We start from the raw sequence: 24,970 nt of genomic DNA, 5'->3' as shown, positions 1-24,970 counted from the left end.
ACACATTTATTGGACCGATGCTGGAACGAATCGTATCGAAGTGGCCAAACCAGACGGAAGATATAGAAAGTGGCTTATATACACTCAAGTGGACCAGCCGGCAGCCATCGCTCTCAATCCAGAGCTTGGGTGAGTGATTGATACCAAAAGTACTTTGTACACATTTTCAATCTTTTTCAGGGAGTTCTGACTTAGACGGGGTATTTCCGAGTGGTCCTAGTGCTGGCGGAACATGCAAATTTGCGGAACGACCACCCGTGTTTTCCAGGTGAACATTCCGCAAATTTTCCACCGTGTAAACATAGTCTTAAAGAGGTTTTCCAAGAAAACCCACAAAAACCTTCCCGTGCATTAAAACAACAAAATCCTGCATACTGCTCTGCTCTGTAATTGGCTGAGCTGGGAGTTAGACATTAGTGATGAGCGGCAGGGGTCATATTCAAATTAGCAATGTTTCGCGAAAATATGGACGAATATTTGTCCTATATTAGCAAAATTCGCATATTCGCTATGTTCGTTCACTTTTTTCCATGCGAAAATCGTAATGAAATTCGTATAGTGCACATGTGCGATTGTATCTTTCAACACTATACCCTACACGTCGCTAAACTAACCTACCCTATCTAACACTATTTATCAATTCAGTATCTAATTTGATTGAACAAGGAAAGGAAGGTAATCCGGCACCCAGTCAGATAAAATGATGAAGCTTTATTCAAACATGTTAAAATCCAAGTAGTAAAAGGTGAAAAAATATTAAAAACACAAAGAAAAACGCACAACGCGTTCCGACCTGCTAGCAAGTCTTAATCATCAAGTCCTGATTAAGACTTGCTAGCAGGTCGAAACGCGTTGTGCGTTTTTCTTTGTGTTTTTAATATTTTTTCACCTTTGTACAACTTGGATTTTAACCATGTTTGAATAAAGCTTCATCATTTTATCTGACTGGGAGCCGGATTACCTTCCTTTCCATGTTCATTGCTGCACCTGGAGACACGGCTCCTGAGTTCGGTCCGATTGCTTCCACGAGGAGGGCTGTGCTGGCGTCTACAAAGAGCTGATATACTGATGAGCTGACCTACAGTTTCTTTTGCTACTTTATTCATAATTTGATTGACCCACAAGCTAAAAGAAGGGAGGGATCAGTGTCCTCTGGAAGTGCCGATATTCATGAATATTCGCATATACAAAATATTCGCGCTCCACACCGACTCACACAATAAATAATATTGGGGCCTTCTTTGGACCACAAGCTGGAAGCAGGGAGGGATGATCACTTTTTAATATACACAGTACACACCATTGTTGTGATGTGCAGTGTGAAAAAATGATAATATTCGTCATTCCATATAAATAGCACTGTAGTCTAAATATTCGGGAAATTGCGAAGTGGCGATATTCGCATTAAAAATTTGCATTTCGAATATTCGCGCTCAGCGCTATTAGACATGTTCAAAGCAGGAAGAACACCACAAGAGCGGCAACTGGAAGACATGACAGCTGCAGTGCTGGGGGAGCGGGTGAGGTAAGTATGTGGGTTTTTGTTATTTTCATTCTTTTATAAAAAGCTAAGGTGCCTGCCCTATCACCCAAGTTCATCACAAGTGTAAACGTGTTACATAAAAGAGTGCAGTCTATTGCAAGCCCTTTGAAAAGGACAGGGCCCACCAAAAACCTTCCCTTCTGGGCCAAAAGGCACCTGCGAGGGTCCAGGATTGATGTCCCCCCCTTCACCTGGATCTAGTCATTAGGTTCCAGTAAGGAGAAGATGAGTCACAAAAGTGGTTCATGACAACGGGTTATGTAGCATAGAGACAGTCCATGCGGCTGCTCTGATGCCTAGGGTGGCCACCTTTTCTTGCCCAAAAAATACCGGCCATGCTAATTTGCATAATTGATTATATATGCATGATAAAATACATTTTGTCCTATTCTGACCCCTATAACTTTATTTTTTCTCCTTATACGGGTCTGTATGAGGGCTAATTTTTTGCACCCCAATCTGTAGTTTTTAACAGTATCATTTTTGTTTTGATGTGACTTTTTGATCGCTTTTTGTTATTAAAGAAGAACTACGGGATTGAAAAATGTATCCCCTATCCTAGGGATAGGGGGTAAGTTTCAGATCGCGGGGGGTCCAACCGCTGGGCCCCCCCGCAATCTCCCGTACGGGGCCCCGGCTCTCTGGTTAGAGAGGGCGTGTTGACCACCGCACAAAGCAGCGGCCGACATGCCCCCTCCATACACTGCTATGGGAGAGCCGGAAATTGCCGAAGGCAGCGCTTCGGCTCTCCCATAGCAGTAAATGGAGGGTGCATGTCAGAGCCGGGGCCCCGTACGGGAGATCGTGGGGGGCCCCAGCGGTCGGACCACCCGCGATCTGAGACTTATCCCCTATCCTTAGGATAGGGGATAAAATGTTAAATCCCGTAGTTCTCCTTTAAATTCAGGAGTTGCAGTCAGTTACTAACTACAACTCCCAGCATGCCCTGATACAGCCTGTAGCCCAGGAGCTCCCCCAAACGAAAACTACATCTCCCAACATGTTAGATTATATAGTAGTATATAGTATAGCTCAGTGTTTCTCAACCAGGAGTGCCTCCAGCTGTTGCAAAACTACAACTCCCAACATGTTGGACTATATAGTAGTATATAGTATAGATTAGTGTTTCTCAACCAGGAGTGCCTCCAGCTGATGCAAAACTACAACTCCCAACATGTTGGACTATATAGTAGTATATAGTATAGATTAGTGTTTCTCAACCAGGAGTGCCTCCAGCTGATGCAAAACTACAACTCCCAACATATTGGACTATATAGTAGTATATAGTATAGATTAGTGTTTCTCAACCAGGAGTGCCTCCAGCTGATGCAAAACTACAACTCCCAACATGTTGGACTATATAGTAGTATATAGTATAGATTAGTGTTTCTCAACCAGGAGTGCCTCCAGCTGATGCAAAACTACAACTACCAACATATTGGACTATATAGTAGTATATAGTATGGGTCAATGTTTCTCATTGAGAGGTGCCTCCAGCTGTTGCAAAACTACAACTCCCAGCATGTTGAACTATATAGTAGTATATAGTATGGGTCAGTGTTTCTTAACCAGTGGTGCCTCCAGCTGATGCAAAACTACAACTCCCAGCCTGTTGAACTATATAGTAGTATATAGTATAGGTCCGTGTTTCCCAACCAGGGGTGTTTCCAGCTGTTGCAAAACTACAACTCCCAGCATGCCCGGACAGCCAACGGCTGTCCGGGCATGCTGGGAGTTGTAGTTTTTCAACAGCTGGAGGTGTTCTGGTTGGGAAACAATGGTATAGGTTATGGTGCAACGTTCCGGGAGTTGGAGGATTGGTTGGATAAATGCCGACCATTGCATTGCGGGTATTTTTAATATAAAAATACCGACAGGGTGGCCAAAATACTGGCTGTGCCGATTTAATATACCGGCTAGGTGGCAACCCAAATGGTGCCCCATCCTGGTTGGGTCACATTCCTTTTTCAATTGGTAAATTGGTCCATTGCAACAGCAGCTGGCAGAATGATGAGATGGGACTGGAGCATGGGTAAGTGAGTACAGTACACCACAGGGGACAGACGCCCTATGAACAACTTGTTTGTAATAAAAAGAAGTTATCCTCGGTAATAGCAGCGGCCATATTCGAATTCGCTATATTTTGCAAATATATTAATGATCATTCGTCCTATGTTTGCGAAATTCGCATATGCGCTATGTTCGTTGACTTTTTTCCATGCGAAAATTCACATGAAAAATTTGCACTAAATTTGCATGAAAAATTCACTTGTGAAAAAAAAAAAAAAGAATATTCGTCATTACGAATATATAGCTCTATATCTTAAATATTCGCAAAATCGCGAAGTGCCGATATTCGCGATAAAAATTAGCATTACGAATATTCAACACAACCCTTCTAACATCTTACGCTTCATTTTGCAGAATGATGTATTGGACAGACTGGGGAAGACAACCGAAGATAGAACAAGCCTGGATGGACGGGCAGCAGAGACGGGTTCTGGTCTCAGAAGACCTTGGCTGGCCAACTGGAATCTCTATCGACTACATCAACAACAACAGGATCTACTGGAGTGACTCCAAGGAAAATGTCATTGAATCTATTAAACCTGATGGCACAGACAGGCAGACAGTAATACATGGAGGTGAGAAAATGGCCGCTGTCAGCTCCTATTGATATCATATCGCACTGACGTTAATAGTGAATAAAACAGTGATTTATCATCTGAGAAGAATCCTGTAATATAGTACAGTTCTCGCATTGACAGCTGTCACGCCCTCTCCCATAGACTTGCATTGAGGGTGGCGGGGTGTGACATCACACGGGGGCGGAGTCGGGACATCACGATCTTCAGCCCCCGTGGTTGGGATGGTATTAGCCTGAGGGCCTCCAGCGCTTCCGGAAGCTGTTACAGGTGGATGCGGCATGGTAGATTGCGGGGGTCCCCAGCGGCGGGACCCCCACGATCAGACAGTTCCCTTTATTTTTTTGAGCAGTGTACATCCGTCCTCCATAGACCTGTTGGTTCAGCCAAGCATTAGTGTGTTCTTAAAGGGGTACTCCGGTGGAAAAGAGTTACCCTTTAATCAACTGGTGTCAGAAAGTTAGACAGATTTGTAAATGACTTCTATTTAAAAATCTTTATCCTTCCAGTACTTCTCAGCTGCTTTATACTACAGAGAAAGTTCCTTTCTTTTTGGATTTCTTTTTTTGTCTGTCCACGGTGCTCTCTGCTGACACCTCTGTCCATTTTAGGAACTGTCCAGATTAGAAACATATCCTCATAGCAAACCTATCCTGCTCTGGACAGTTCCTGACATGGACAGAGGTGTCAGCAGAGAGCACTGTGGACAGACAAAAAAAAAAAAAATAATAAGAAATCCCAAAAGAAAAGAACTTCCTCTGTAGTATAAAGCAGCTAATAAGTACTGGAAGGAAAAAAGATTTTTAAATAGAAATAGTTCAGAAATCTGTCTAACTTTCTGGCACCAGTTGCTTGGCTGAACCAACCAACCACTAATGCTTGGCTGAACCAACAGGTCTATGGAGGTTCCCTGGAGTACCCCTTTAATGGAAAGAGTGTAGCAACCCACTAGAGCAGTGTTTCTGAACCAGGGTGCCTCCAGCTGTTGCAAAACTACAACTCCCAGCATGCCCGGACAGCCAACGGCTGTCCGGGCATGCTGGGAGTTGTAGTTTTGCAACAGCTGGAGGCACCCTGGTTGGGAAACCCTGCACTAGAGACACTTCTAGTAGTGGCTTATCTACCTTGAGAACAAAGGAGCAGGCATGGAAGCTCAACATAATTGATCCTTCTTTTATCCCTATAGTGGCACCCCGGATCCAGCTGCCATATACCCCAAACGTGATGTGAATGCAGCCTTATATGAATACTTTAAAAGAGTAAACATATCCCTTGTCCACAGGATAGGCGAGAAGTGTCTGATCTGGGACCCCCCTGAGATCTCCAGAATGGGGCCCGACTCTCCCCGCTAAGCAATATGGCCCTCACCTTCTGAGACAAACTGGTGTCAGCAGTGATGGTCCACCGATTGAGATGGGGTACCAGGCCGAGTTCATCTTGGAAAATGAGGACCGGAGCGCTTAGCAGGGAGAGACGGGCCCTATTCTAGAGATAGCGGGGGGTCACAGAGGTCAGACTGCCCATGATCAGACACTTCCATAGGATAGGAAATACATTATTTAAACTGGATAGCCACTGGGAAAAAAAAATGTAAATCACCTGATGACAGAACAGATTTGTAAATTACTTCTATTAAAAAAATCTTAATTCTTCTAGAACTTATCAGCTGCGGTATGCTCCACAGGAAGTTCTTTTCTTTTTAAATTTCCTTTCAGTCTGACCATAGTGTTCTCTGCTGACACCTCTGTCCATGTCAGGAATTGTCCAGAGCAGGAGAGGTTTGCTCTGGGGATTTGCTCCTGCTCTGGACAGTTCCTGACATGGACAGAGGTGTCAGCAGAGAGCACTGTGGTCAGACAGAAAGGAAATTCAAACAGAAAAGAACTTCCTGTGGAGCATACAGCAGCTGATAAGTACTGGAAGGATTAAGATTTTTTTAATAAAAGTAATTTACAAATCTGTTTAACTTTCTGGCACCAGTTGATTTAAAAAAAAAATAATAATAATAATAATGTTTTCCAGTGGAATACCCCTTTAAGACTATAAGCACATGTAAGGCTTTGTATGCATCTCGCCTTTTGTAGACACCAGTGTTATGTTCAGTGAATACATTTATTGACCTTGGTCCATCCTACAGGGGAGTACAGAATAGCTGGAAAATCTGTTATTGTAATTTAGAAAAATATTTTTGCCTTTATTCTAAAAAAAAAAAAAAAAAAAAAAAAAAAAAAAAAATTTTACTAATTTTAACTAATTTGACTTTAAAAGATCTCGGCAACCCTTACAGCCTGGATGTGTTTGAGGGCCACCTGTACTGGACAACGAAGGAGAAGGGCGAGGTGTGGAAAAAAGACAAGTTTGGTACTGGAGAGAAAGTGAAAGTTCTGACAATTAACCCATGGCTTACCCAAGTGCGGATATACCACTCACGTCGATACGACCGCTCAGGTACTTCTCTATCCTTTTAAGCAGGTGACAGGGAATCCCTGAGTTTGTAACAATTACCAAAATATTGCAGGACATTTAATATTTGTTTATATTTGCACAAATGTATTGCGGTTGGTACATGCAGCTTTGTATGCCTCAGTTTCCCCCCCAATTGGGATACATCTGCGAATGGTCACCTGTATTTTTCTCATGGAGGCATACATTACCCTTAAAGGGGTACTTTACTGGAAAGAAAAAATCTAAATCATCAGGTGCCAGAAAGTTAAACAGATTTGTAAACTACTCCTATTAAAAATCTTAATCCTTCCAGTACTTATCAGCTGTTATATGCTCCACAGGAAGTTCTTTTCTTTTAAAATTTCCTTTCTGTCTGACCTCGCTGCTCTCTGCTGACACCTCTGTCTATGTCAGGAACTGTCCAGAGCAGGAGAGGTTTGCTATGGGGATTTGTTCCTACTCTGGACAGTTCCTGACATGGACAGATATGTCAGCAGAGAGCAGTGTGGTCAGGCAGAAAATAAATTCAAAAAGAAAAGAACTTCCTCTGTAGCATACAGCAGCTGATAATTATATTTAAAAATCTTAATCCTTCCAGTACTTATCAGCTGCTGTATACTACAGAGGAAGTTCTTTTCTTTTTCAATTTCCTTTCTGTCTGACCACAGTGCTCTCTGCTGACACCTCTGTCCATGTCAGGAACTTGCTCATGGATGAAACCATTTGAGTGTTTTTTAAATAAAGTACTGTTGCATTGAAGATACCAGTCACTTTTCATGTTTTGGGATAGCGCCACTCCTTGGAGTTTTTTTTTTCTTTTTCTGTGCATGTCAGGAACTTTCCAGAGTAGGAACAAATCCCCATAGCAAACCTCTCCTGCTCTGGACAGTTCCTGACATGGACAGAGGTGTCAGCAGAGAGCACTGTGGTCAGACAGAAAAGAAATTAAACAAAATAAATAAAAAAGAACTTCCTCTGTAGCATACAGCAGCTGATAAGTACTGGAAGGATTAAGATTTTTAAATAGAAGTGATTTACAAATCTGTTTAACTTTCTGGCACCAGTTGATTTTAAAATATGTTTTCCACCAGAGAACCCCTTTTGGGTCTATTCACACGTACAGTATTCTGCGCAGATTTGATGCGCAGGATTTAAAGCTGTATTAGTCATTCAGTTTACATTGAAATCTGCAGCTTGAAATCCTGCGCATCAAATCTGCACAGAATACAGTACGTGTGAATAGACCATAAAATGGGTACTCCTGTGGAAAACTTTTTCTTTTTAAATCAACTGGTGCCAGAAAGTTAAACAGATTTGTAAATCACTTCTATTAAAAAAATTCTTAATCCTTCCAGTACTTTTTAGGGGCTGTATACTGAAGAGAAATCAAAAAAAGAAATGCATTTCCTCTGATGTCATGACCACAGTGCTCTCTGCTGACCTCTGCTGTCCATTTCAGGAACTGTCCAGAGCAGGAGAAAATCCCCATAGCAAACATATGCTGCTCTGTAAAGTTCCTAAAATGGACAGCAGAGGACCACAGTACTCTCTGCTGACCTCTGCTGTCCATGTTAGGAACTGTCCAGAACAGCATATGTTTGCTATGGGGATTTTTTCCTGCTCTGGACAGTTCCTGAAATGGACAGCAGAGAGCACTGTGGTCATGACATCAGAGGAAATGCATTTCTTTTTTTGGTTTCTCTTCAGTATACAGCCCATAAAAAGTACTGGAAGGATTAAGATTTTTTAATAGAAGTGATTTACAAATCTGTTTAACTTTCTGGCACCAGTTGATTTAAAAAAAAAAAAGTTTTCCACGGGAGTACCCCTTTAAGCATGAGCCAGCAATACAGAGCAATACCACACACAAACCTAGGACAAGAGTGGTGCTGTTTTTGGAAGAAGGCAGCTGTGTTTTTTTTTTCTAGTCCTAGATAACCCCTTATGGCTCCACCTTAGGGTAGGTCATCATTTAAACCTCTTTAGTTGTTCAGATGTACAATTATGATTCCTTCTTGTGTTTTTTTTTTTAGTCCCAAATCGCTGCAAAGACATCTGCTCCCACCTGTGCTTGTTGAGACCGGGAGGCTACACATGTTCCTGTCCACAAGGGACCCAATTTATGCAGGGCAGCACCTCTGAGTGCGACGCAGGTAAGATAAATGTTCGCCATTTAGGTTATGACATCATTATTATAGAAGTCAAAATTCTTGCCATATATATACATGGTTATTCCCTACATATCACTGCATGCTCCACATAGTGTAAATTAACGCAAAAACTAACACTGAGCCTTCAAAAATACAACACCTCAGGTTGTAATAGCAAATATTTTTTATCCTATGAAGGGTAAGGAGAGGAAAAATGAAGGTACTAACTAACATAAATTTAGGAATGAAAAAAAAAAAAAAGTACTTTTTCTCACCACTAGGTGTCGCTACAGTAGAACTTTCTGACTCATTGTGTATTCAATTTATTTTGTTATTATTATTATTATCATTATTAGTATTATTAATAACATTTTATTTTTGTCAGTGTGTTTCCCAATAAGTGTGCCTCCAGCTGTTGCAAAACTACAATTCCCAGCATGTCCGGACAGCCGTTGGCTGTCCGTGCATGCTGGGAGTTGTAGTTTTGCAACAGCTGGAGGCACGGTGGTTGGAAAACACTGGTATAGCGACTTTAGTTCTTGCTCCTGATGCGTAATCATTGCATGTACTGCTTACTAACATGCATGGCTTTCCATTTCATAGCTATTGAACCCCCTCCAACCATGCCACCGGCATGCAGATGTATGCATGGAGGAACATGCTATTTTGATGAAATGGGCCTTCCAAAATGCAAGTAAGTTTTGTTCGATGCCTTCATGGTAGATAACCATTTAAAAGAATTCTTACTACAGTACTGGGAAGAAATTCGGATAATTGCCCTTTCTTTAGATATACTCTCAGACACATAAACAGAACTCGATACTATATATTTAGTTCCAGGTAGAGATGAGCGAACTTACAGTAAATTCGATTCGTCACAAACTTCTCGGCTCGGCAGTTGATGACTTATCCAGCATAAATTAGTTCAGCTTTCAGGTGCTCCGGTGGGCTGGAAAAGGTGGATACAGCCCTAGGAGACTCTTTCCTAGGAATGTATCCACCTTTTCCAGCCCACCGGAGCACCTGAAAGCTGAACTAATTTATGCAGGATAAGTCATCAACTGCCGAGCCGAGAAGTTCGTGACGAATCGAATTTACTGTAAGTTCACTCATCTCTAGTTCCAGGAAATCTGACTGAACCCCTGTGCTTACTGGATGACGTTAAAAATGCCTTCTGGAAAAAATTTTTTTTACTATTATTATTATCATTAATAATAATAACATTATTATTATTTGTATTATTATTATTATTATTAATAATAATAATAATAATAATAATAATAATAATTATTTATTTATTTTATTTATTTTCTTATATAGTTCAGCATAAGTTATTACTAGAGAAATATGCAGAGGTTCTTGGTACTCCTTGTGCTTACCTGTTTTAGCAGATGTGGCAGGTGTGAGTTAGTCTTCATGCTAAATGTAAATAATAGATCACAAAAATTCCTTGCTTATGCTGCCTACATTTCCAATGAATCCTCTGGCTGAGGGAGTGGTGTTTGATCATTACCCTTAGTAATCTAACTAGTGCTGGAGCTCACCCAGGTGAATTCATTAGGCTTATAAGTAGGTTGGGTCAGTTCACATTATGTGCAGTTTGGATTTTTTATTTTTTTTTTGTAACTACCATTTATCTGTATTTAAAGGGGTTCTCCGGTGGAAATTTTTTTTTATTTTTTTTTTAATCAACTGGTGCCAAATGACTTCTGTTAAAAAATATTTACCCTTCCAGTACTTTTTAGCAGCTGTATGCTACAGAGGAAATGCTTTTCTTTTTCAATTTCTTTTTTGTCTTGTCCATAGTGCTCTCTGCTGACACCTGATGCCTGTATCAAGAACTGTCCAGAGCAGGAGAAAATCCCCGTTGCAAATCTATGCTGCTCTGGATAGTTCCTGACACGGACAGAGGTGTCAGCAGAGAGCACTGTGGACAAGACAAAAAAGAAATTCAAAAAGAAAAGAATTTCCTCTGTAGCGTACAGCTGCTAAAAAGTACTGGAAGGGTAAAGATTTTTTAATAGAAGTAATTTAGAAATCTGTTTAAGTTTCTTACACCAGTTGATTTAAAAAAAATTCCACTGGAGTACCCCTTTAATAGAGATAGCAGCAGCATACAGATCTGGATTGGGAGGTGTCTGTGAGCTACTAGAAAAGGGATCTGGTAGGTTATAATGTCAACTGACCAAGACCTGACATCCTACTCTGACACGTTAAGCACTAGAGGGTGTGGAGAGTCAGGCTGGGGATCACATGACCAAGTTACACTAATGAAACATAAATGCAGCTGTGCTGCATGAAATGGCCAACAAAATATATACTTAAATACAAATCCGGAGTGCTTCTTTATCATTCACATTAAGAGGATGACAAAGTGGACAGTTGCCCAGAGTCTTGATATTCTAGGGGGTCCTGTAAATAGGAACCATGGGAGAAAATTAATACCACCCAGTTTTATTTAGCTGTGTATAATTATAGTATTTTGGCACTACATGGCAATATTATGTGGGCTCTTATATGTAGGCACAAGAGATGAGCGAACTTACAGTAAATTCGATTCGTCACGAACTTCTCGGCTCGGCAGTTGATGACTTTTCCTGCATAAATTAGTTCAGCTTTCAGGTGCTCCGGTGGGCTGGAAAAGGTGGATACAGTCCTAGGAGACTCTTTCCTAGGACTGTATCCACCTTTTCCAGCCCACCGGAGCACCTGAAGGCTGAACTAATTTACGCAGGATAAGTCATCAACTGCCGAGCCGAGAAGTTCGTGACGAATCGAATTTACTGTAAGTTCGCTCATCTCTTGTAGGCACTATAGGGCAAGATTATGTGGGAGCATAATAATAATAAAGCACATTATTTTAACACTATATAGTATCTATCTTGGTCACTGCTCCCCAGCTGTCAGGGCATGATGGGAATTGCAGTTTTACAACAGCTAGAGGCAGTGTTCCCCAACCAGAGTGCCTCCAGCTGCTACAAAACTGCAACTCTCAGCATGCCCCAGCATGCTGGGAGTCTTAGTTTTACAACAACTGAAGGCACACTGGTTTGGAAACGCTGCTAAAGTGCCAGTTATTAGTGAACAACATCGCCACCTAGAGGATAGAACACATCCAAACATGCCGTTCATTTATTATACCAGTGTTCCCAACCAGGGTGCCTCCAGCTGTTGCAAAACTACAGCTCCCAGCATGCCCGGACATGCTGGGAGCTGTAGTTTTGCAACAGCTGGTGGCACCCTGGTTGGGAAACACTGTATTATACATTCTGACGTCTCCTAAACATAACTTATTACTTCTAGGTGCACATCTGGGTATTCTGGAAGCTATTGCAATATGGCATATACTGCAGGCATCCCGCCAGGAACTGGTATGTATGATCTTTTTCATAATCTATATTATTGCAATTTATTTTTTTTGCATATAGCTAAAATAAGTGAATTTGTGTTGTAGCGGCAGTCGCTGTGCTCATCACTGTCATTTTGGTTATCATTATCTGTTCCTTGGTGGTCGGAGGCCTCTTCAATTACAGACGGACAGGAAAACTTTTACCGGCTCTTCCCAAGTTCCCAAGGTTGGTACAATTGTTTGCGTGATTGAAGGCTATTAAAGGAGTATTCCAGGAAAACATTTTTTATTTTTTTTTTAAATATCAACTGGCTCCAGAAAGTTAAATAGATTTGTAAATTACTTCTATTTAAAAATCTTAATCTTTCCAGTACTTATCAGCTGCTGTATGCTCTAGAGGAAGTTATTTTCTTTAAATTTCTTTTCGGTCTGACCACAGTGCTCTCTGCTGACACCTCTGTCCGTATCAGGAACTGTCTAGAGCAGGATAGGTTTGCTATGGGAATTTGCTCCTACTCTGGACAGTTCCTGACATGGACAGAGGTGTCAGAAGAGAGCACTGTGGTCAGACTGGAAATAAATTAAAAAAGAAAAGAATTTCCTGTGGAGAATGCAGCAGCTAATTCGCGATATTCACTTTTTTTTCTTGCGAAATACGTAATGAAATTCGCAAAATGCGCATGCGCGATTATATCTTTCAACTAACTACTTTCCTATTGGTTGCTAGGGATGTTGTTAACCTCTGACAACTGTAATTGCATCCTCCTCATTGGCCCACAAGCTAAAAGAAGGGAGGGATCAGTGTCCTCTGGAAGTGACGATATTCGCAAATTTTTGCATATTCACCTTCTTTGCACTACAAGCTGGAAGCAGGGAGGGATGATCACTTTATTATCATTGTGATGTGTACTGTGAAAAAAAAAATAGAATATTCATCATAATGTATAGATTTTGCTATAATCTTAATATTCGCGAAATCGTGAAGTGCCGATATTCGCGATAAAAATTTGCTATTCGAATATTCTCGCTCAAATACTGGAAGAATTAAGATTTTTAAATAGAAGTAATTTACACATCTGTTTACCTTTCTGGCACCAGTTAATTTAGAATTTTTTTTCCAGGGGAGTACCCCTTTAATACATTTCATTTGCTCTATTGTGCAGTTATATTAAAGTTTTATATGTTAATTGAAAATCTATTTTATTTATACTTTTTTATTTATTTTTCATTATTTTCCTTTTTTAAATTTATTTATATCCTTTTTTTTCTGTGGGTGAGTGTGTGGTTATATGTTTCTTTTCTTCTTTGCTTTTTTTGAATGGAGGTATTGACCTATGAATAGAAATAATGAGGGACATGTACGAAGGCTTTTACACAGTTTTTTTTTTACTGTTTTGTCGCTATTTTATTTATATGATACTTTTAGCGACAAAGAGTTGTGCCAAATGGTTTAGAACATTATCACTGATTTGACGGTGTTAGTCGTGATTTCAGTTGAAATCATTGGTAAGGAATTTGTTAATTGCGACTTTAGCGTTTTGGCGCAAATTTGGACGCAATAATGTTTGTTAAGTTGCAAACTTACACCTAGAATAAAGTGACAGAGACAGTAGCTACAAAAATTTAGTGTTTTAGGGTACGTTCACCAGGGCGGATTTATTTGCGGGTTTCCCGCTGAGTATTTGAAAGTGTGCGGGCTCTTCTCGGCTGTCCGCAGCAGACCCTAATGACTTTAATGGGGCTTGCGGCGAATTTTCCGCAGCGTAAATTCCGCTGCGGAAAATCTGCTGTGAACAGCTGAGAAGAGCCCACCCCCTTTCAAATACGCAGCGGGAAACCCGCAAATAAATCCACCCGTGTGAACGTACCCTAATACAATAATTTTTTTACAAATTTTTTTTATATGCTTTAGGAACGTCACATAACTGTGATTTTTTTTATATACATTTTTAAACATACAAAAAGGACCTAGTTGTGTAAGATTTACCTTTGTGAACCTGGCAAAATTCAAAGGTCAGAATTAACACTTCAGCTGCTGCTACACAGCCAGGAATTTTTGCCTGGAATTCTGGGGCAGGAGTCTGCGCCTTTTGTAGGGCTGCATTTGTGCTAATACAAACTTGCATGCGAAAATTGATAATTTTGGCGCAACTATGCTCCATTTGACACAAAAAAACATGCATAAAATCACACATTGCAACACCATTATTGAAACATACTCCCCAGAGTCCACATGTATTGTCTTAAAAGGAAAAAATACATATATTTTGCAGTATAAGATCCAAAAAATGACAAAAATGTATATAAGACCTGAACATGTTCTTATCATATAACAGCTTGAGCGCGCTGGTGAAATCAACAGAAAATGGCAACGGTGTAACGTTCCGTTCCGGAGCTGACGTCAGCATGGATATTGGGGTGTCCGGATTTGGTGCAGAGTCTTCTATAGACAGAGTAATGCAGATGGTAAGTTTACAAGGAAATTAGTACAGTATACAGCAGTGTTTCCCAACCGGTGTGCCTTCAGCTGTTGCAAAACTACAACTCCCAGCATGCCCGAACAGCTAAAGGTTGTGGCACCAGAGAGCAAGTTCTAAAGGAGAGATACTTTGCATTTTTTTTCCCAGTGGAGCATTGCATAGCCTTGAGGTTTTCACACACCTGTTGGCGCTCCCCTCAAGGAAAAACATACCCTTTAAGTTTCAAGGAAAACAGTAATAGTATAATGATTTACCACTTTGCCGATTGATAATGATAAAGCACAAAGCGGAGCGTACCCCTGTGTGTACAAGTCACTTACAACCTGGTCAGTGCACAAGTACAGAAACCCACTTACCAAGGAGTAGTGTGCAAAGTGAAGCACAACTCTCAGACAGAAGTGTAAGGAAAAGCTGGATGTGGTCTCATTAACAGCAGCAGTTCCTTCCCTTTACCACAGCACAGACCACAATGTAAATTGTCTCCTAACAACTTCCTTGGGACATATGAACGCAGACCAAGACCAGTCAGTACAACAGATTATTTATGGGGCGATCTCCTGTATGGGGCCGCAGCAGTCTGCAGGAAGCACCGTGTGGTCCCCAGTGGCAGACACTCCCCCTCCATGTATCTCTATGGCAAGAGGAGACTTCTGGAGGTGAAGGGATTCAACGGCGCTGACCAGGAGCAGACACGTCAGGTAGGTAGAAAAGTGGCTTTATTAAAACAATGCAACGCGTTTCACCGCAGGTGCGGCTTCATCAGGCATTAAGTGCCTGATGAAGCCGCACCTGCGGTGAAACACGTTGCATTGTTTTAATAAAGCCACTTTTCTACCTACCTGACGTGTCTGCTCCTGGTCAGCACCGTTAAATCCCTCCACCTCCAGAAGTCTCCTCTTGCCATTGTCCCGTTCGGATGGGAAGGCTGCAGACCGGACCTACCTCTCACTCACGCTGACCACTGTTGTGTATGAGCTTACACAACCGCATCTGGTAAGGGTATTTCCTATTTGACCTGTGGATCCTATACCTGCGGTATTACGCCATGGATCGCTCTTTCTCTTCATGTATCTCTATGGGATTCATAGAGGGGGGGGGGGGGGGCTTGTCAGCCTCTGTGTCATGCAGGGACTGATCTATAACTTATTCCCTATCTGATTGCACTACAGAGGGAAAAAAAATTATTTCAAATAAACTGGTTCCAGAAAGCTATACAGATTAGTAAATGACTTCTATTTAAAAATCTTAATCCTTCCAATACTTATCAGCTGCTGTATACTACAGAGGAAGTTGTGCAGTTCTTTCCAATCTGACCACAGTGCTCTCTGCTGCCACCTCTGTTCATGTCAGGAACTGTCCAGAGCAGGAGAGGTTTGCTATGGGGATTTTCTCCTACTCAGGACAGTTCCTGACATGGACAGAGGTGTCAGCAGAGAGCACTGTGGACAGACTGGAAATAACTACACAACTTCCTCTGTATTATAAAGCAGCTGATAAATACTGGAAGGATTTTTAAATAGAAGTAATTTACTAATCTGTACAACTTTCTGGCACCAGTTGATTTGAAAACATTGGTTTTCCACAGGAGTGCCCCTTTAACTTCATTGGAAGTGAGCGGCAATACCACACACATACTGAGGACAGGAGTGACTCTGTTTTCGGAAGACAGCAATGTTTTTCTAATCCTGGATAAGACATTTAAACATTATTTTACAATGTTAATGATAGATAGCTAGAATTAGAGAATATGTCCAGAGTAGGAGCAAATCCCCATAGCAAACCTCTCCTGCTCTGGACAGTTCCTGACATGGACAGAGGTGTCAGCAGAGAGCACTGTGGTCACACAGAAAATAACTACACAGCTTCCTGTGGTGTATACAGCAGCTGATAAGTACTGGATGGATTAAAGGGGTACTCCGGCGCAAAAACATCTTATCCCCTTTCCAAAGGATAGGGGATAAGATGCCTGATCGCGGGGGTCCCGCCGCTGGGGACCCCTGTGATCTTGCACGCAGCACCCCGTTAGAATTAGTCCCCGGAGCGTGTTCGCTCCGGGTCTGATTACCGGCGATCACGGGGTCCGGAGCATTGTGACGTCACGGCCCCGCCCCGTGTGACGACACACTCCGCCCTCTCAATGCAAGCCTATGGGAGGGGGCCTGACAGCTGCTCCGGCCCCCGGGATCGCCAGTAATCAGACCCTGAGCGAACGTGCTCCGGGGACTGATTCTAACGGGGTGCTGCGTGCAAGATCACGGGGGTCCCCAGCGGCGGGACCCCCGCCATCAGGCATCTTATCCCCTATACTTTGGATAGGGGATAAGATGTCTTAGCGCCGGAGAACCCCTTTAAGATTTCTAAATAGAAGTAATTTACAAATCTGTATAACTTTCTGATAATTTTTTTTTCCTTCAGAGTACCACTATAATAATTTCCTTGCAGACATAAAGTATCTGGTTTAGAAGTTATACTGCACAGTGGTGACATTATTAATATTTTTGTGTTTCAGAATGAAACCTTCACTATGGATGCCGGAAAGGAGCCAGTTACATATGAGAACCCCATGTACTCACATGTCGGGGAGAGTGGTGTGAGTGTGGTGAATATCAGCCAGCCGCCAGATGTAAGACACCCGGTGCCTCTAATAATAGGTTATAATGTAGGGATTGTACCCTGGAGGCTAGTTGGATAATGGGAACCTAGACTTTATCAATTCCATGTTATAGGTTGCCCTACTGCCCTAACAAATAGAAATCTACTCTTAGAAGAGGACAAGATCAATGTCCGTGTCACTTGATATCCATTGAAATGACCTATTAGAGAACTCTGTGCATTTATTGTCCAGAGCAGGGCTACAAAGAGTCATTTTTGTTCTAGAGGACCTGTGTACATAGCACAATCTGTCCATTGCTTTAAAGTGCAATACTTTAGTTTCCCTGTGGGGGTGCTGCAGGGAAATTGAACATATACTGCTGGGTTCTCCCACAGCTTATATGCGTATTATTGGGGAACCTCTCTTTCAAAATGGGGTTGATCAAAATGAGCAGCCCCCTTTTGGATGAAAATAGTGGTATTTGATGATTCTGAATGTGCAAAATGATATGGAAGGGGTCAAGGGTGGACGGTAAAGGGTGACTTCACCCAAAATATAAAAATTATATGGAAGGGGTCAAGGGTGGAAAGTAAAGGGTGACTTCACCCAAAATATAATAGTTTGGGCTGCAGTAAAATAGATTAAAATGAACCAACTTCTCTTAACTTCTATCTTGACACTCTGCTTTTAAAGGGTCCTTCAAAGATATATATATATTAGAGCAGGGTTATCCTTTATTTTTAAGACATTGTGGCAGGACACCTTTTTTTCTCCTTCAACGGTGTCTTAAAGGGGTACTCCGGTGGAAAACTTTTCCTTTCTTTTTTTTTTTTTTTTAAATCAACTGATGCCAGAAAGTTTAACAGATTTATAAATTACTTCTATTAAAAAATCTTAACCCTTCCGGTACTTATTAGCGGCTGTACACTACAGAGGAAATTCTTTTCTGTCTGACCACAGTGCTTTCTGCTGACACTATGTCCATTTTAGGAACTGTCCAGAACAGGAGAAAATCCCCATAGCAAACATATACTGCTCTGGACAATTCCTAAAATGGCACTGTGGTCAGACAGAAAAGAAATCCAAAAAGAAAAGAATTTCCTCTGTAGTATACAGCCACTAATAAGTACTGGAAGGATTAAGGTGTTTTAATATAGGTCATTTACAAATCTGTTTAACTTTCTGGCATCAGTTGATTTAAAAAAAAATAAAGTTTTCCACCGGAGTACCCCTTTAATACAATTGTAAGGTTGTGTTCTCCTTTCAGTCATCTATATCATTGTTTCTCAACTAGTGTGTCTCCAGCTGTTGCAAAACTACAACTCCCAGCATGCCCGGACAGCCATCGGCTGTCCGGGCATTCTGAGAGTTGTAGTTTTGCAAAATCTTGAGGTCCGCAGTTTTGAGATCTGTGCTATACTGTGTTTCCCAACCAGTGTGCCTCCAGCTGTGGTAAAACTACAACTCAGCATGCTCGGGCATGCTGGGAGTTGTAGTTTTGCAACAGCTGGAAGCACATCAATCTGGTATGTTATGAGTAATGTTGGAGGAGGGGAGATGTCCGTGAAGATAATGGCAGGATATGAACGCCTTTTTTTAATTTCTAGGTGACCGACGTCAGCAATGGACAAAAAACAGATAACTTTGAAAATCCGCTGTATTCTGTTGACGCTCCACAGGCCTCAGCAAGCACAGAAGTCATTCAGGTTGAGGTATGCTGCATATTTTTTTCCTTTTTAGGGCTCATTCACACTACGGATCTCCAAATAGAATTTTGCTTGGAAAATTCGGTGCAGCAGCCTCCCATTGTTTTCAATGGGATTCTAGTGCACCATTCACGCTATGGAATTTCTGTGGCAGATGCGGAAATTCCGGGCCCACGACTCTGCCGAAAGAATGTTCATTTTTAATTTTTTTTCGTAGAATCCGCTTTGGAATGCATTGCCGTCTATTGAGACGGCACATTTCAGAGCAGTTCTAGTCTTGGCTTGTGTTGCCTGTGCCCACTCCAAATGGAACTTCAGCCTGGAATATCTCTGGGCAGAGATGCCATAATGTGGATGGCACAAGAAAATATTACTTGGTAGAAAGGGAAATTGGGGGGAGATTTATCAAAACCTGTGTAGAGGAAGAGCGGTGCAGTTGTCCATCGCAACCAATCAGATCACTTCTTTCATTTTTCAGAGGCCTTGTTTAAAATAAAAGAAACAATCTGATTGGATGCTATGGGCAACTGCACCACTCTTCCTCTACACAGGGGGGCAGTAGATAGCAAGGACTTTAGGGTGGAGTCTTAGTGTGGTGTCCATGAAGGAGGATGGGAGTTGGAGTACAAGGCCAGCAGGGGGCAGTAGTACACCTAGCAAAGTCTATGGCAGTATTTCCCAACCAGGGTGCCTCCAGCTGTTGCAAAACTACAACTCCCAGGAATGCTGGGAGTTGTAGTTTGCAACAGCTGGAGGCACTCTGGTTGGGAAACACTGGTCTATGGTAGCATTGTTGTCTGGCTGTGACATGAATATTCTCCTGTGGTCTTTGTAACTTTTGTAATTTGGGATCTGCGCAATAAAGTATGTCCTTGACCCTGGGGCACACACATGTGACCTGTAGGTGACCTAAACCAGACAAGGGTGTAAAGGTGAAAACAGGAACAAACTTTACGTAGAGTCCACTGTCCACGCCAATACAAAACAGTCTCTTTACAGCACAGTGATACGTTTACACAGGTTTAGCTTGAATGTGTGAAATCCCCTTTAGTAGCAAAAGTGTCATAATACTCTGATAACACTATGGCCATGTTCACACATCCGGAATTTTGGAAATTCCGAAGCAGCAGAGTCCCATTGTATCCAACGGAATTCTGCTGCGCTGTGCACGCTGCAGAATTTCCCTGCCATGTTTCTGGCACAGAAATTTCGTTTTCCGTGTCTGCAGAAGGAATGAACCTGTTAATTTTTTTTTTTTACTGTGGACTCCGCATGGAATGCATAGCTGTCTATGAGACTGCGCACTCCCCTGCGGTCTCAGTGTAGCTGCTGAGAGGGGTCTTTACAACTTGGTTCATATGGCATATATGCAGAAAACTGTACTCCCGGTTTGTTGCCTTAAAGGGGTATTCCAGGAAAAAACTTTTTTTTTTATATATCAACTGGCTCCAGAAAGTTAAACAGATTTGTAAATTACTTCTATTAAAAAATCTTAATCCTTTCAGTACTTATGAGCTTCTGAAGTTAACACCGGGGGGCGCTGTGACTTTTTATCATCATTACCACCACTCCAGCTTCTTGATTGATCGGCGTCCAGATGGATATCTCATTCCACCTGCACTTTTTTCTTTTTTCCTTGTATAAATACTAATTAAATTTTTAAGTCTTAAGTCACTTTAATATATATTATAAATATATAAATATGAACTATGTTCTTTTCTGTCTAAGTCCTCTCTGATGACACCTGCCTCGGGAAACTCCCAGTTTACAAGCAAATCCCCATAGCAAACCTCTTCTAAACTGGGTGTTTCCCCAGACAGGTGTCATCAGAGAGCACTTAGACAGAAAATTACAACTTTAACTTCAGAAGCTCATAAGTACTGAAAGGATTAAGATTTTTTAATAGAAGTAATTTACAAATCTGTTTAACTTTCTGGAGCCAGTTGATATATACATAAAAAAAAGTTCTTGCCTGGAATACCCCTTTAAGATTCTGTATCGCAGGGCTTAAAGGGGTACTCCACCCCAGACAGCTTATCCCCTATCCAAAGGATAGGGGATAAGATGCCTGATTGCGGGGGGGGGGGGGGGGCGTCGACCCCCGCGATCTCTGTAGCGCCACCCCACTGTCATCACTACAGAGCAAACTGGCTCTGTGCATGATGACGAGGCGATGTAGGGGACGGAGCATTGTGACGTCACGGCTCCGCCCCCCTATGATGTCATGTCCTGCCCACTCAATACAAGTCTATGGGAGGGGGCGTGGTGATTGTCACACCCCCTCCCATAGACTTGTATTAAGGGGGTGGTGTGTGACGTCACAGGGGGCAGAGCCATGGCGTCACAATGCTCCGTCCCCTGCATCGCCCCATCATCATGCACAGAGACAGTTTTCTCTGTAGTGATGACAGCGAGGTGGCGCTGCAGAGATCGTGGGGGTCCACGTGATCAGACATCTTATCCCCTATCCTTTGGCAAGGGTAAAGATGTCTGGGGTGGAGTACCCCTTTAAGTTAAAAAAAAGTTCTGACATGTGGCACTTTTTACTGCGGCCAGATGAGTCCAATGGTAGCAGAAGAGCCCTTGTACAGCTTCTATCGCTCCAGATCAGTGTTTCCCCACCAGGGTGCTGCCAGGTGTTGCAAAACTACAACTCCCAGCATGCCTGGACAGCCAAAGGCTGTCCAGGCATGCTAGGAGTTGTAGTTTTGCAATATCTGGAGGCTCCCTGGTTGGGAAACACTGCTCCAGATGCAATATCCAACATGCCAGTGAATCTATTAGGATTAAACAAGGTAATATCCTTTGTGTTGACATCAACAAATGCATTTCTTCAGGTAAGAAATCTGAATCTGAACCGGTCCTGTCTATTTTGTCCATAGCTTTGCTGTCCAGTTTCCTATAAATACAGTCATTTCCCGTATTACTATGTGCACTTTTGAAAAGCATTTCTGTCACTGTGTTGTATTTGTAGAACAGACATTGCTGTCCGCCGGTCTGTACAATGTGACTACATTCATCTTGTATTTCTCAGCAGGAATCTAAGTGGAATTTCTTTAAACGGAAGATTAAACAAAGCACAAACTTTGAGAATCCAATCTATGCGGAGGTGAGTAAAGGTGTCCTGAGAGCATCGCCTGGATAATACAGGAGCGCAAATCACTTATAAATAGAGAGGAAAATAGACAGAGCTGAAGGACTGCAATTCAGGTGTAATGTGTTTCTTGATGGTCTGTATGGGAAAGCTAAGCACTCATTAATGGATATGACCCAATCCGACACCTGTTACAATGGTCTGCCATTATTGATATGCAATACACTTACATTATAGGAACCAATATTATCTTTTCCAGGTGGTTGAGAATAGATCAGTGTTTCACAACCAGTGTGCGAAAGGCTGTTGCAAAACTACAACTCCCAGCATGCCTGGACAGCCAAAGGATGGAGAGAGAGAGAGATAAATAGATATGAGATAGATATGAGATATAGATAGATATGAGATAGATATGAAATAGATATGAGATAAATAGATAGATAGATAGATATGAGATGGATAGATAGATAGATATGAGATAGATAGATATGTGATAGATATTAGATAGATATGAGATAGATAGATAGATATGAGATAGATAAATAGATAGATGGCTAGATATCAGATAGATAGATAGATAGATAGATATGTGATAGATATTAGATAGATATGAGATAGATAGATAGATATGAGATAGATAAATAGATAGATGGATAGATATCAGATAGATAGATAGATAGATAGATAGATATGAGATGGATAGATATGAGATGAATATGAGATAGATATGAGAGAGATAGATAGATATGACATAGATAGATATGAGATAGGATAGATATGAGAGAGATAGATAGATAGATATGAGAGAGATAGATAGATATGAGATAGATAGACATGAGATAGATAGATAGATATGAGATAGATAGACATGAGATAGATAGATATGAGATAGATAGATAGATAGATATGAGATAGATAGATATAGATATGAGAGATAGATAGATATGAGATATACAGTGACCCCTCGACTTATGATGGCCCCGACATATGATCATTTCAACATATGATGGCCTCTCAGAGCCCATCGTATATTGAAGGCAGCATCGACATATGATGCTGCTGTGTGTCGGGGCCATCGTACAAACAGCTATCTGACAGCGCTGACAACTTCAGCAACTGACAGATAGTTGTTTAATGTGCCCCGTGTGCCCCGTTCTGCCTCCTGTTACTCACATGCTGTCCTGCTAACTCACGGGGGCTTCCACTGTGAGCTCCATGTAAGCCCCGCCCCCCCAGTGCAGCCATAGCCAATAGCCTGCAGCATCTTGCTGCAGGCATCCAATGAGCTGCTGGCTGCCCTCCCCTTCCTTTCCTATAGAGCTGTAGTCGGCAGGATTGTAATGAAGGACATTCTGTTCCCCCTGAAGGTATTTAAAGAACTGTACAGTACTGTATGCAATGTCACACATCACATACAATACATATACACACAATACACCCCATATTTTCAATGTTTCCCTATCAGTGTGCCTCCAGCTGTTGCAAAACTATAACTCTCAGCATGCCCAGACAGTCAATGGCTGTACATGCATGCTGGGAGTTGTAGTTGTGCAACAGCTGGAGGCACCCTGGTTTGTTAAACACTCCCCATACACTCCAGAACCAATTAGCAGTTTCCCATAGAGATATGTATTCAACATACAATGGTTCCGAGGCCCCAGAACCAATTACCATTTTTACATAGACATATGTACTCGACATATGATGGTTTCAACATATGATGGTTCTCCTGGAACCAATTAATATCATATGTTGAGGGACCACTGTATAGATTTAGTATTTAGTTCAGTATAATACAGTATAATATCAGAATATTCAGTATAATATCAGTATTTAGCTCAGTACAAATCATTCATTTGTGGTGACAATGATAGGACAGGATGATGGGGATTGTAGTTTCACAACAACTAGAGATCAGAGCTTCAGGATGTACAGAATGCGCTTTAAGAGTTTAGTAAGCTCAGTTCTCTATTCCCACAGATGGAAAAAGACCAAGAAAATGAAGCGGAGGAAGAGCCGTCCCCCTTTACCTCTCCTCCTCCCCTCCCGAAACCTTCTCAGAAGAAGGAGCAGCCACACTTTTCCTTCTCCCCCACGGAGGACACTTTCATTGACACTGCCAATCTTGTGAAGGAAGACTCAGATGTATAACCAATTCTAGGAAAATGTCAGACACTCTTGCACATGTTTTTATATTGGTCAAGAACGTTCATGTCGTTACAAAATACTCTTTTTAGCCTCTAGGTGAAGACTTTTTGCCTTCTTTTTTTTTTTTTTTTTATTAAATATGCCAATTGCAATTTTTATGAACAATTATCACAATGTACTATATGTATATCTTTGCACTGAGACTGACTGAAAATAATATAAATATTTTGTATATTTGTAAATTTTTGAGAGAAAAATTATTGTTGTCATTGAAAACTTTTAGAAATAGTACAAAATAATGAAAGGCACATTAGTAATTTGTAATAAGTTACCTAGGAATGCATTAATATGTACAGGAGCCGCTTTTAACACCGACATTTCTTTTTTAAATTGTACAGATGTTTATACAAACTTCTATTAAGAAATCTACCTTCATAGAGCACCATGGAGAATATATATATATTTGTGTATTGGTTCGGCTGCATATATTTTCTGGTACCTGTTTTGTAGACCAGTTCTGTTTTAGTCTACTTACTATGCAAAACTTGGAACAATCAGACGTCAATGAAAAAAAATAAAATATTATTAATGATGTATCGGATGCAATTTTGTTCTGAAACAGAAATGATGCATTTTAGTGACCAATCCACAATCAGCCCGGACAGCCTTTCATGCTGGGACTTGTAGTTATACTACAGTTGGAGGCGCCCTGGTTGTTAGGGGCCCACTAGGAGATCCACCTGCAGGCCATGCCCCCTTATGACATCACGGGGGGGAGGGGGTAAGTACCCTTTTAACTTTAAAAGGGTCTGCACTG

General features: G+C 41.5%; 1 protein-coding gene across 3 annotated transcripts in view; it reads left to right on the top strand.

Moving 5' to 3' along the window:
- LRP2 (LDL receptor related protein 2) overlaps positions 1-24,766 on the top strand; it is a gene marked incomplete in the record, with an annotated part of 280,817 nt that extends 256,051 nt beyond the window's left edge. For 2 of the 3 annotated variants that reach the window (XM_056536931.1, XM_056536933.1), the window contains 12 exon segments: positions 1-129; positions 3,968-4,188; positions 6,457-6,636; positions 8,667-8,786; positions 9,387-9,477; positions 12,087-12,154; positions 12,238-12,358; positions 14,469-14,598; positions 17,122-17,235; positions 18,813-18,917; positions 21,946-22,020; positions 23,986-24,766. In XM_056536931.1, the coding sequence (XP_056392906.1) occupies positions 1-129; positions 3,968-4,188; positions 6,457-6,636; positions 8,667-8,786; positions 9,387-9,477; positions 12,087-12,154; positions 12,238-12,358; positions 14,469-14,598; positions 17,122-17,235; positions 18,813-18,917; positions 21,946-22,020; positions 23,986-24,156 (1,525 nt within the window). 3 annotated transcript variants of the gene reach the window in all.
- Positions 24,767-24,970: the final 204 nt, after the last annotated feature.

The sequence above is a fragment of the Hyla sarda genome, chromosome 8 (assembly GCF_029499605.1).
Source record: "Hyla sarda isolate aHylSar1 chromosome 8, aHylSar1.hap1, whole genome shotgun sequence".
NCBI classification, from domain to species: Eukaryota; Metazoa; Chordata; class Amphibia; order Anura; family Hylidae; genus Hyla; species Hyla sarda.
Note: the sequence above shows the minus strand (reverse complement) of the source record. Positions and strands in the feature narration are given on the sequence as shown.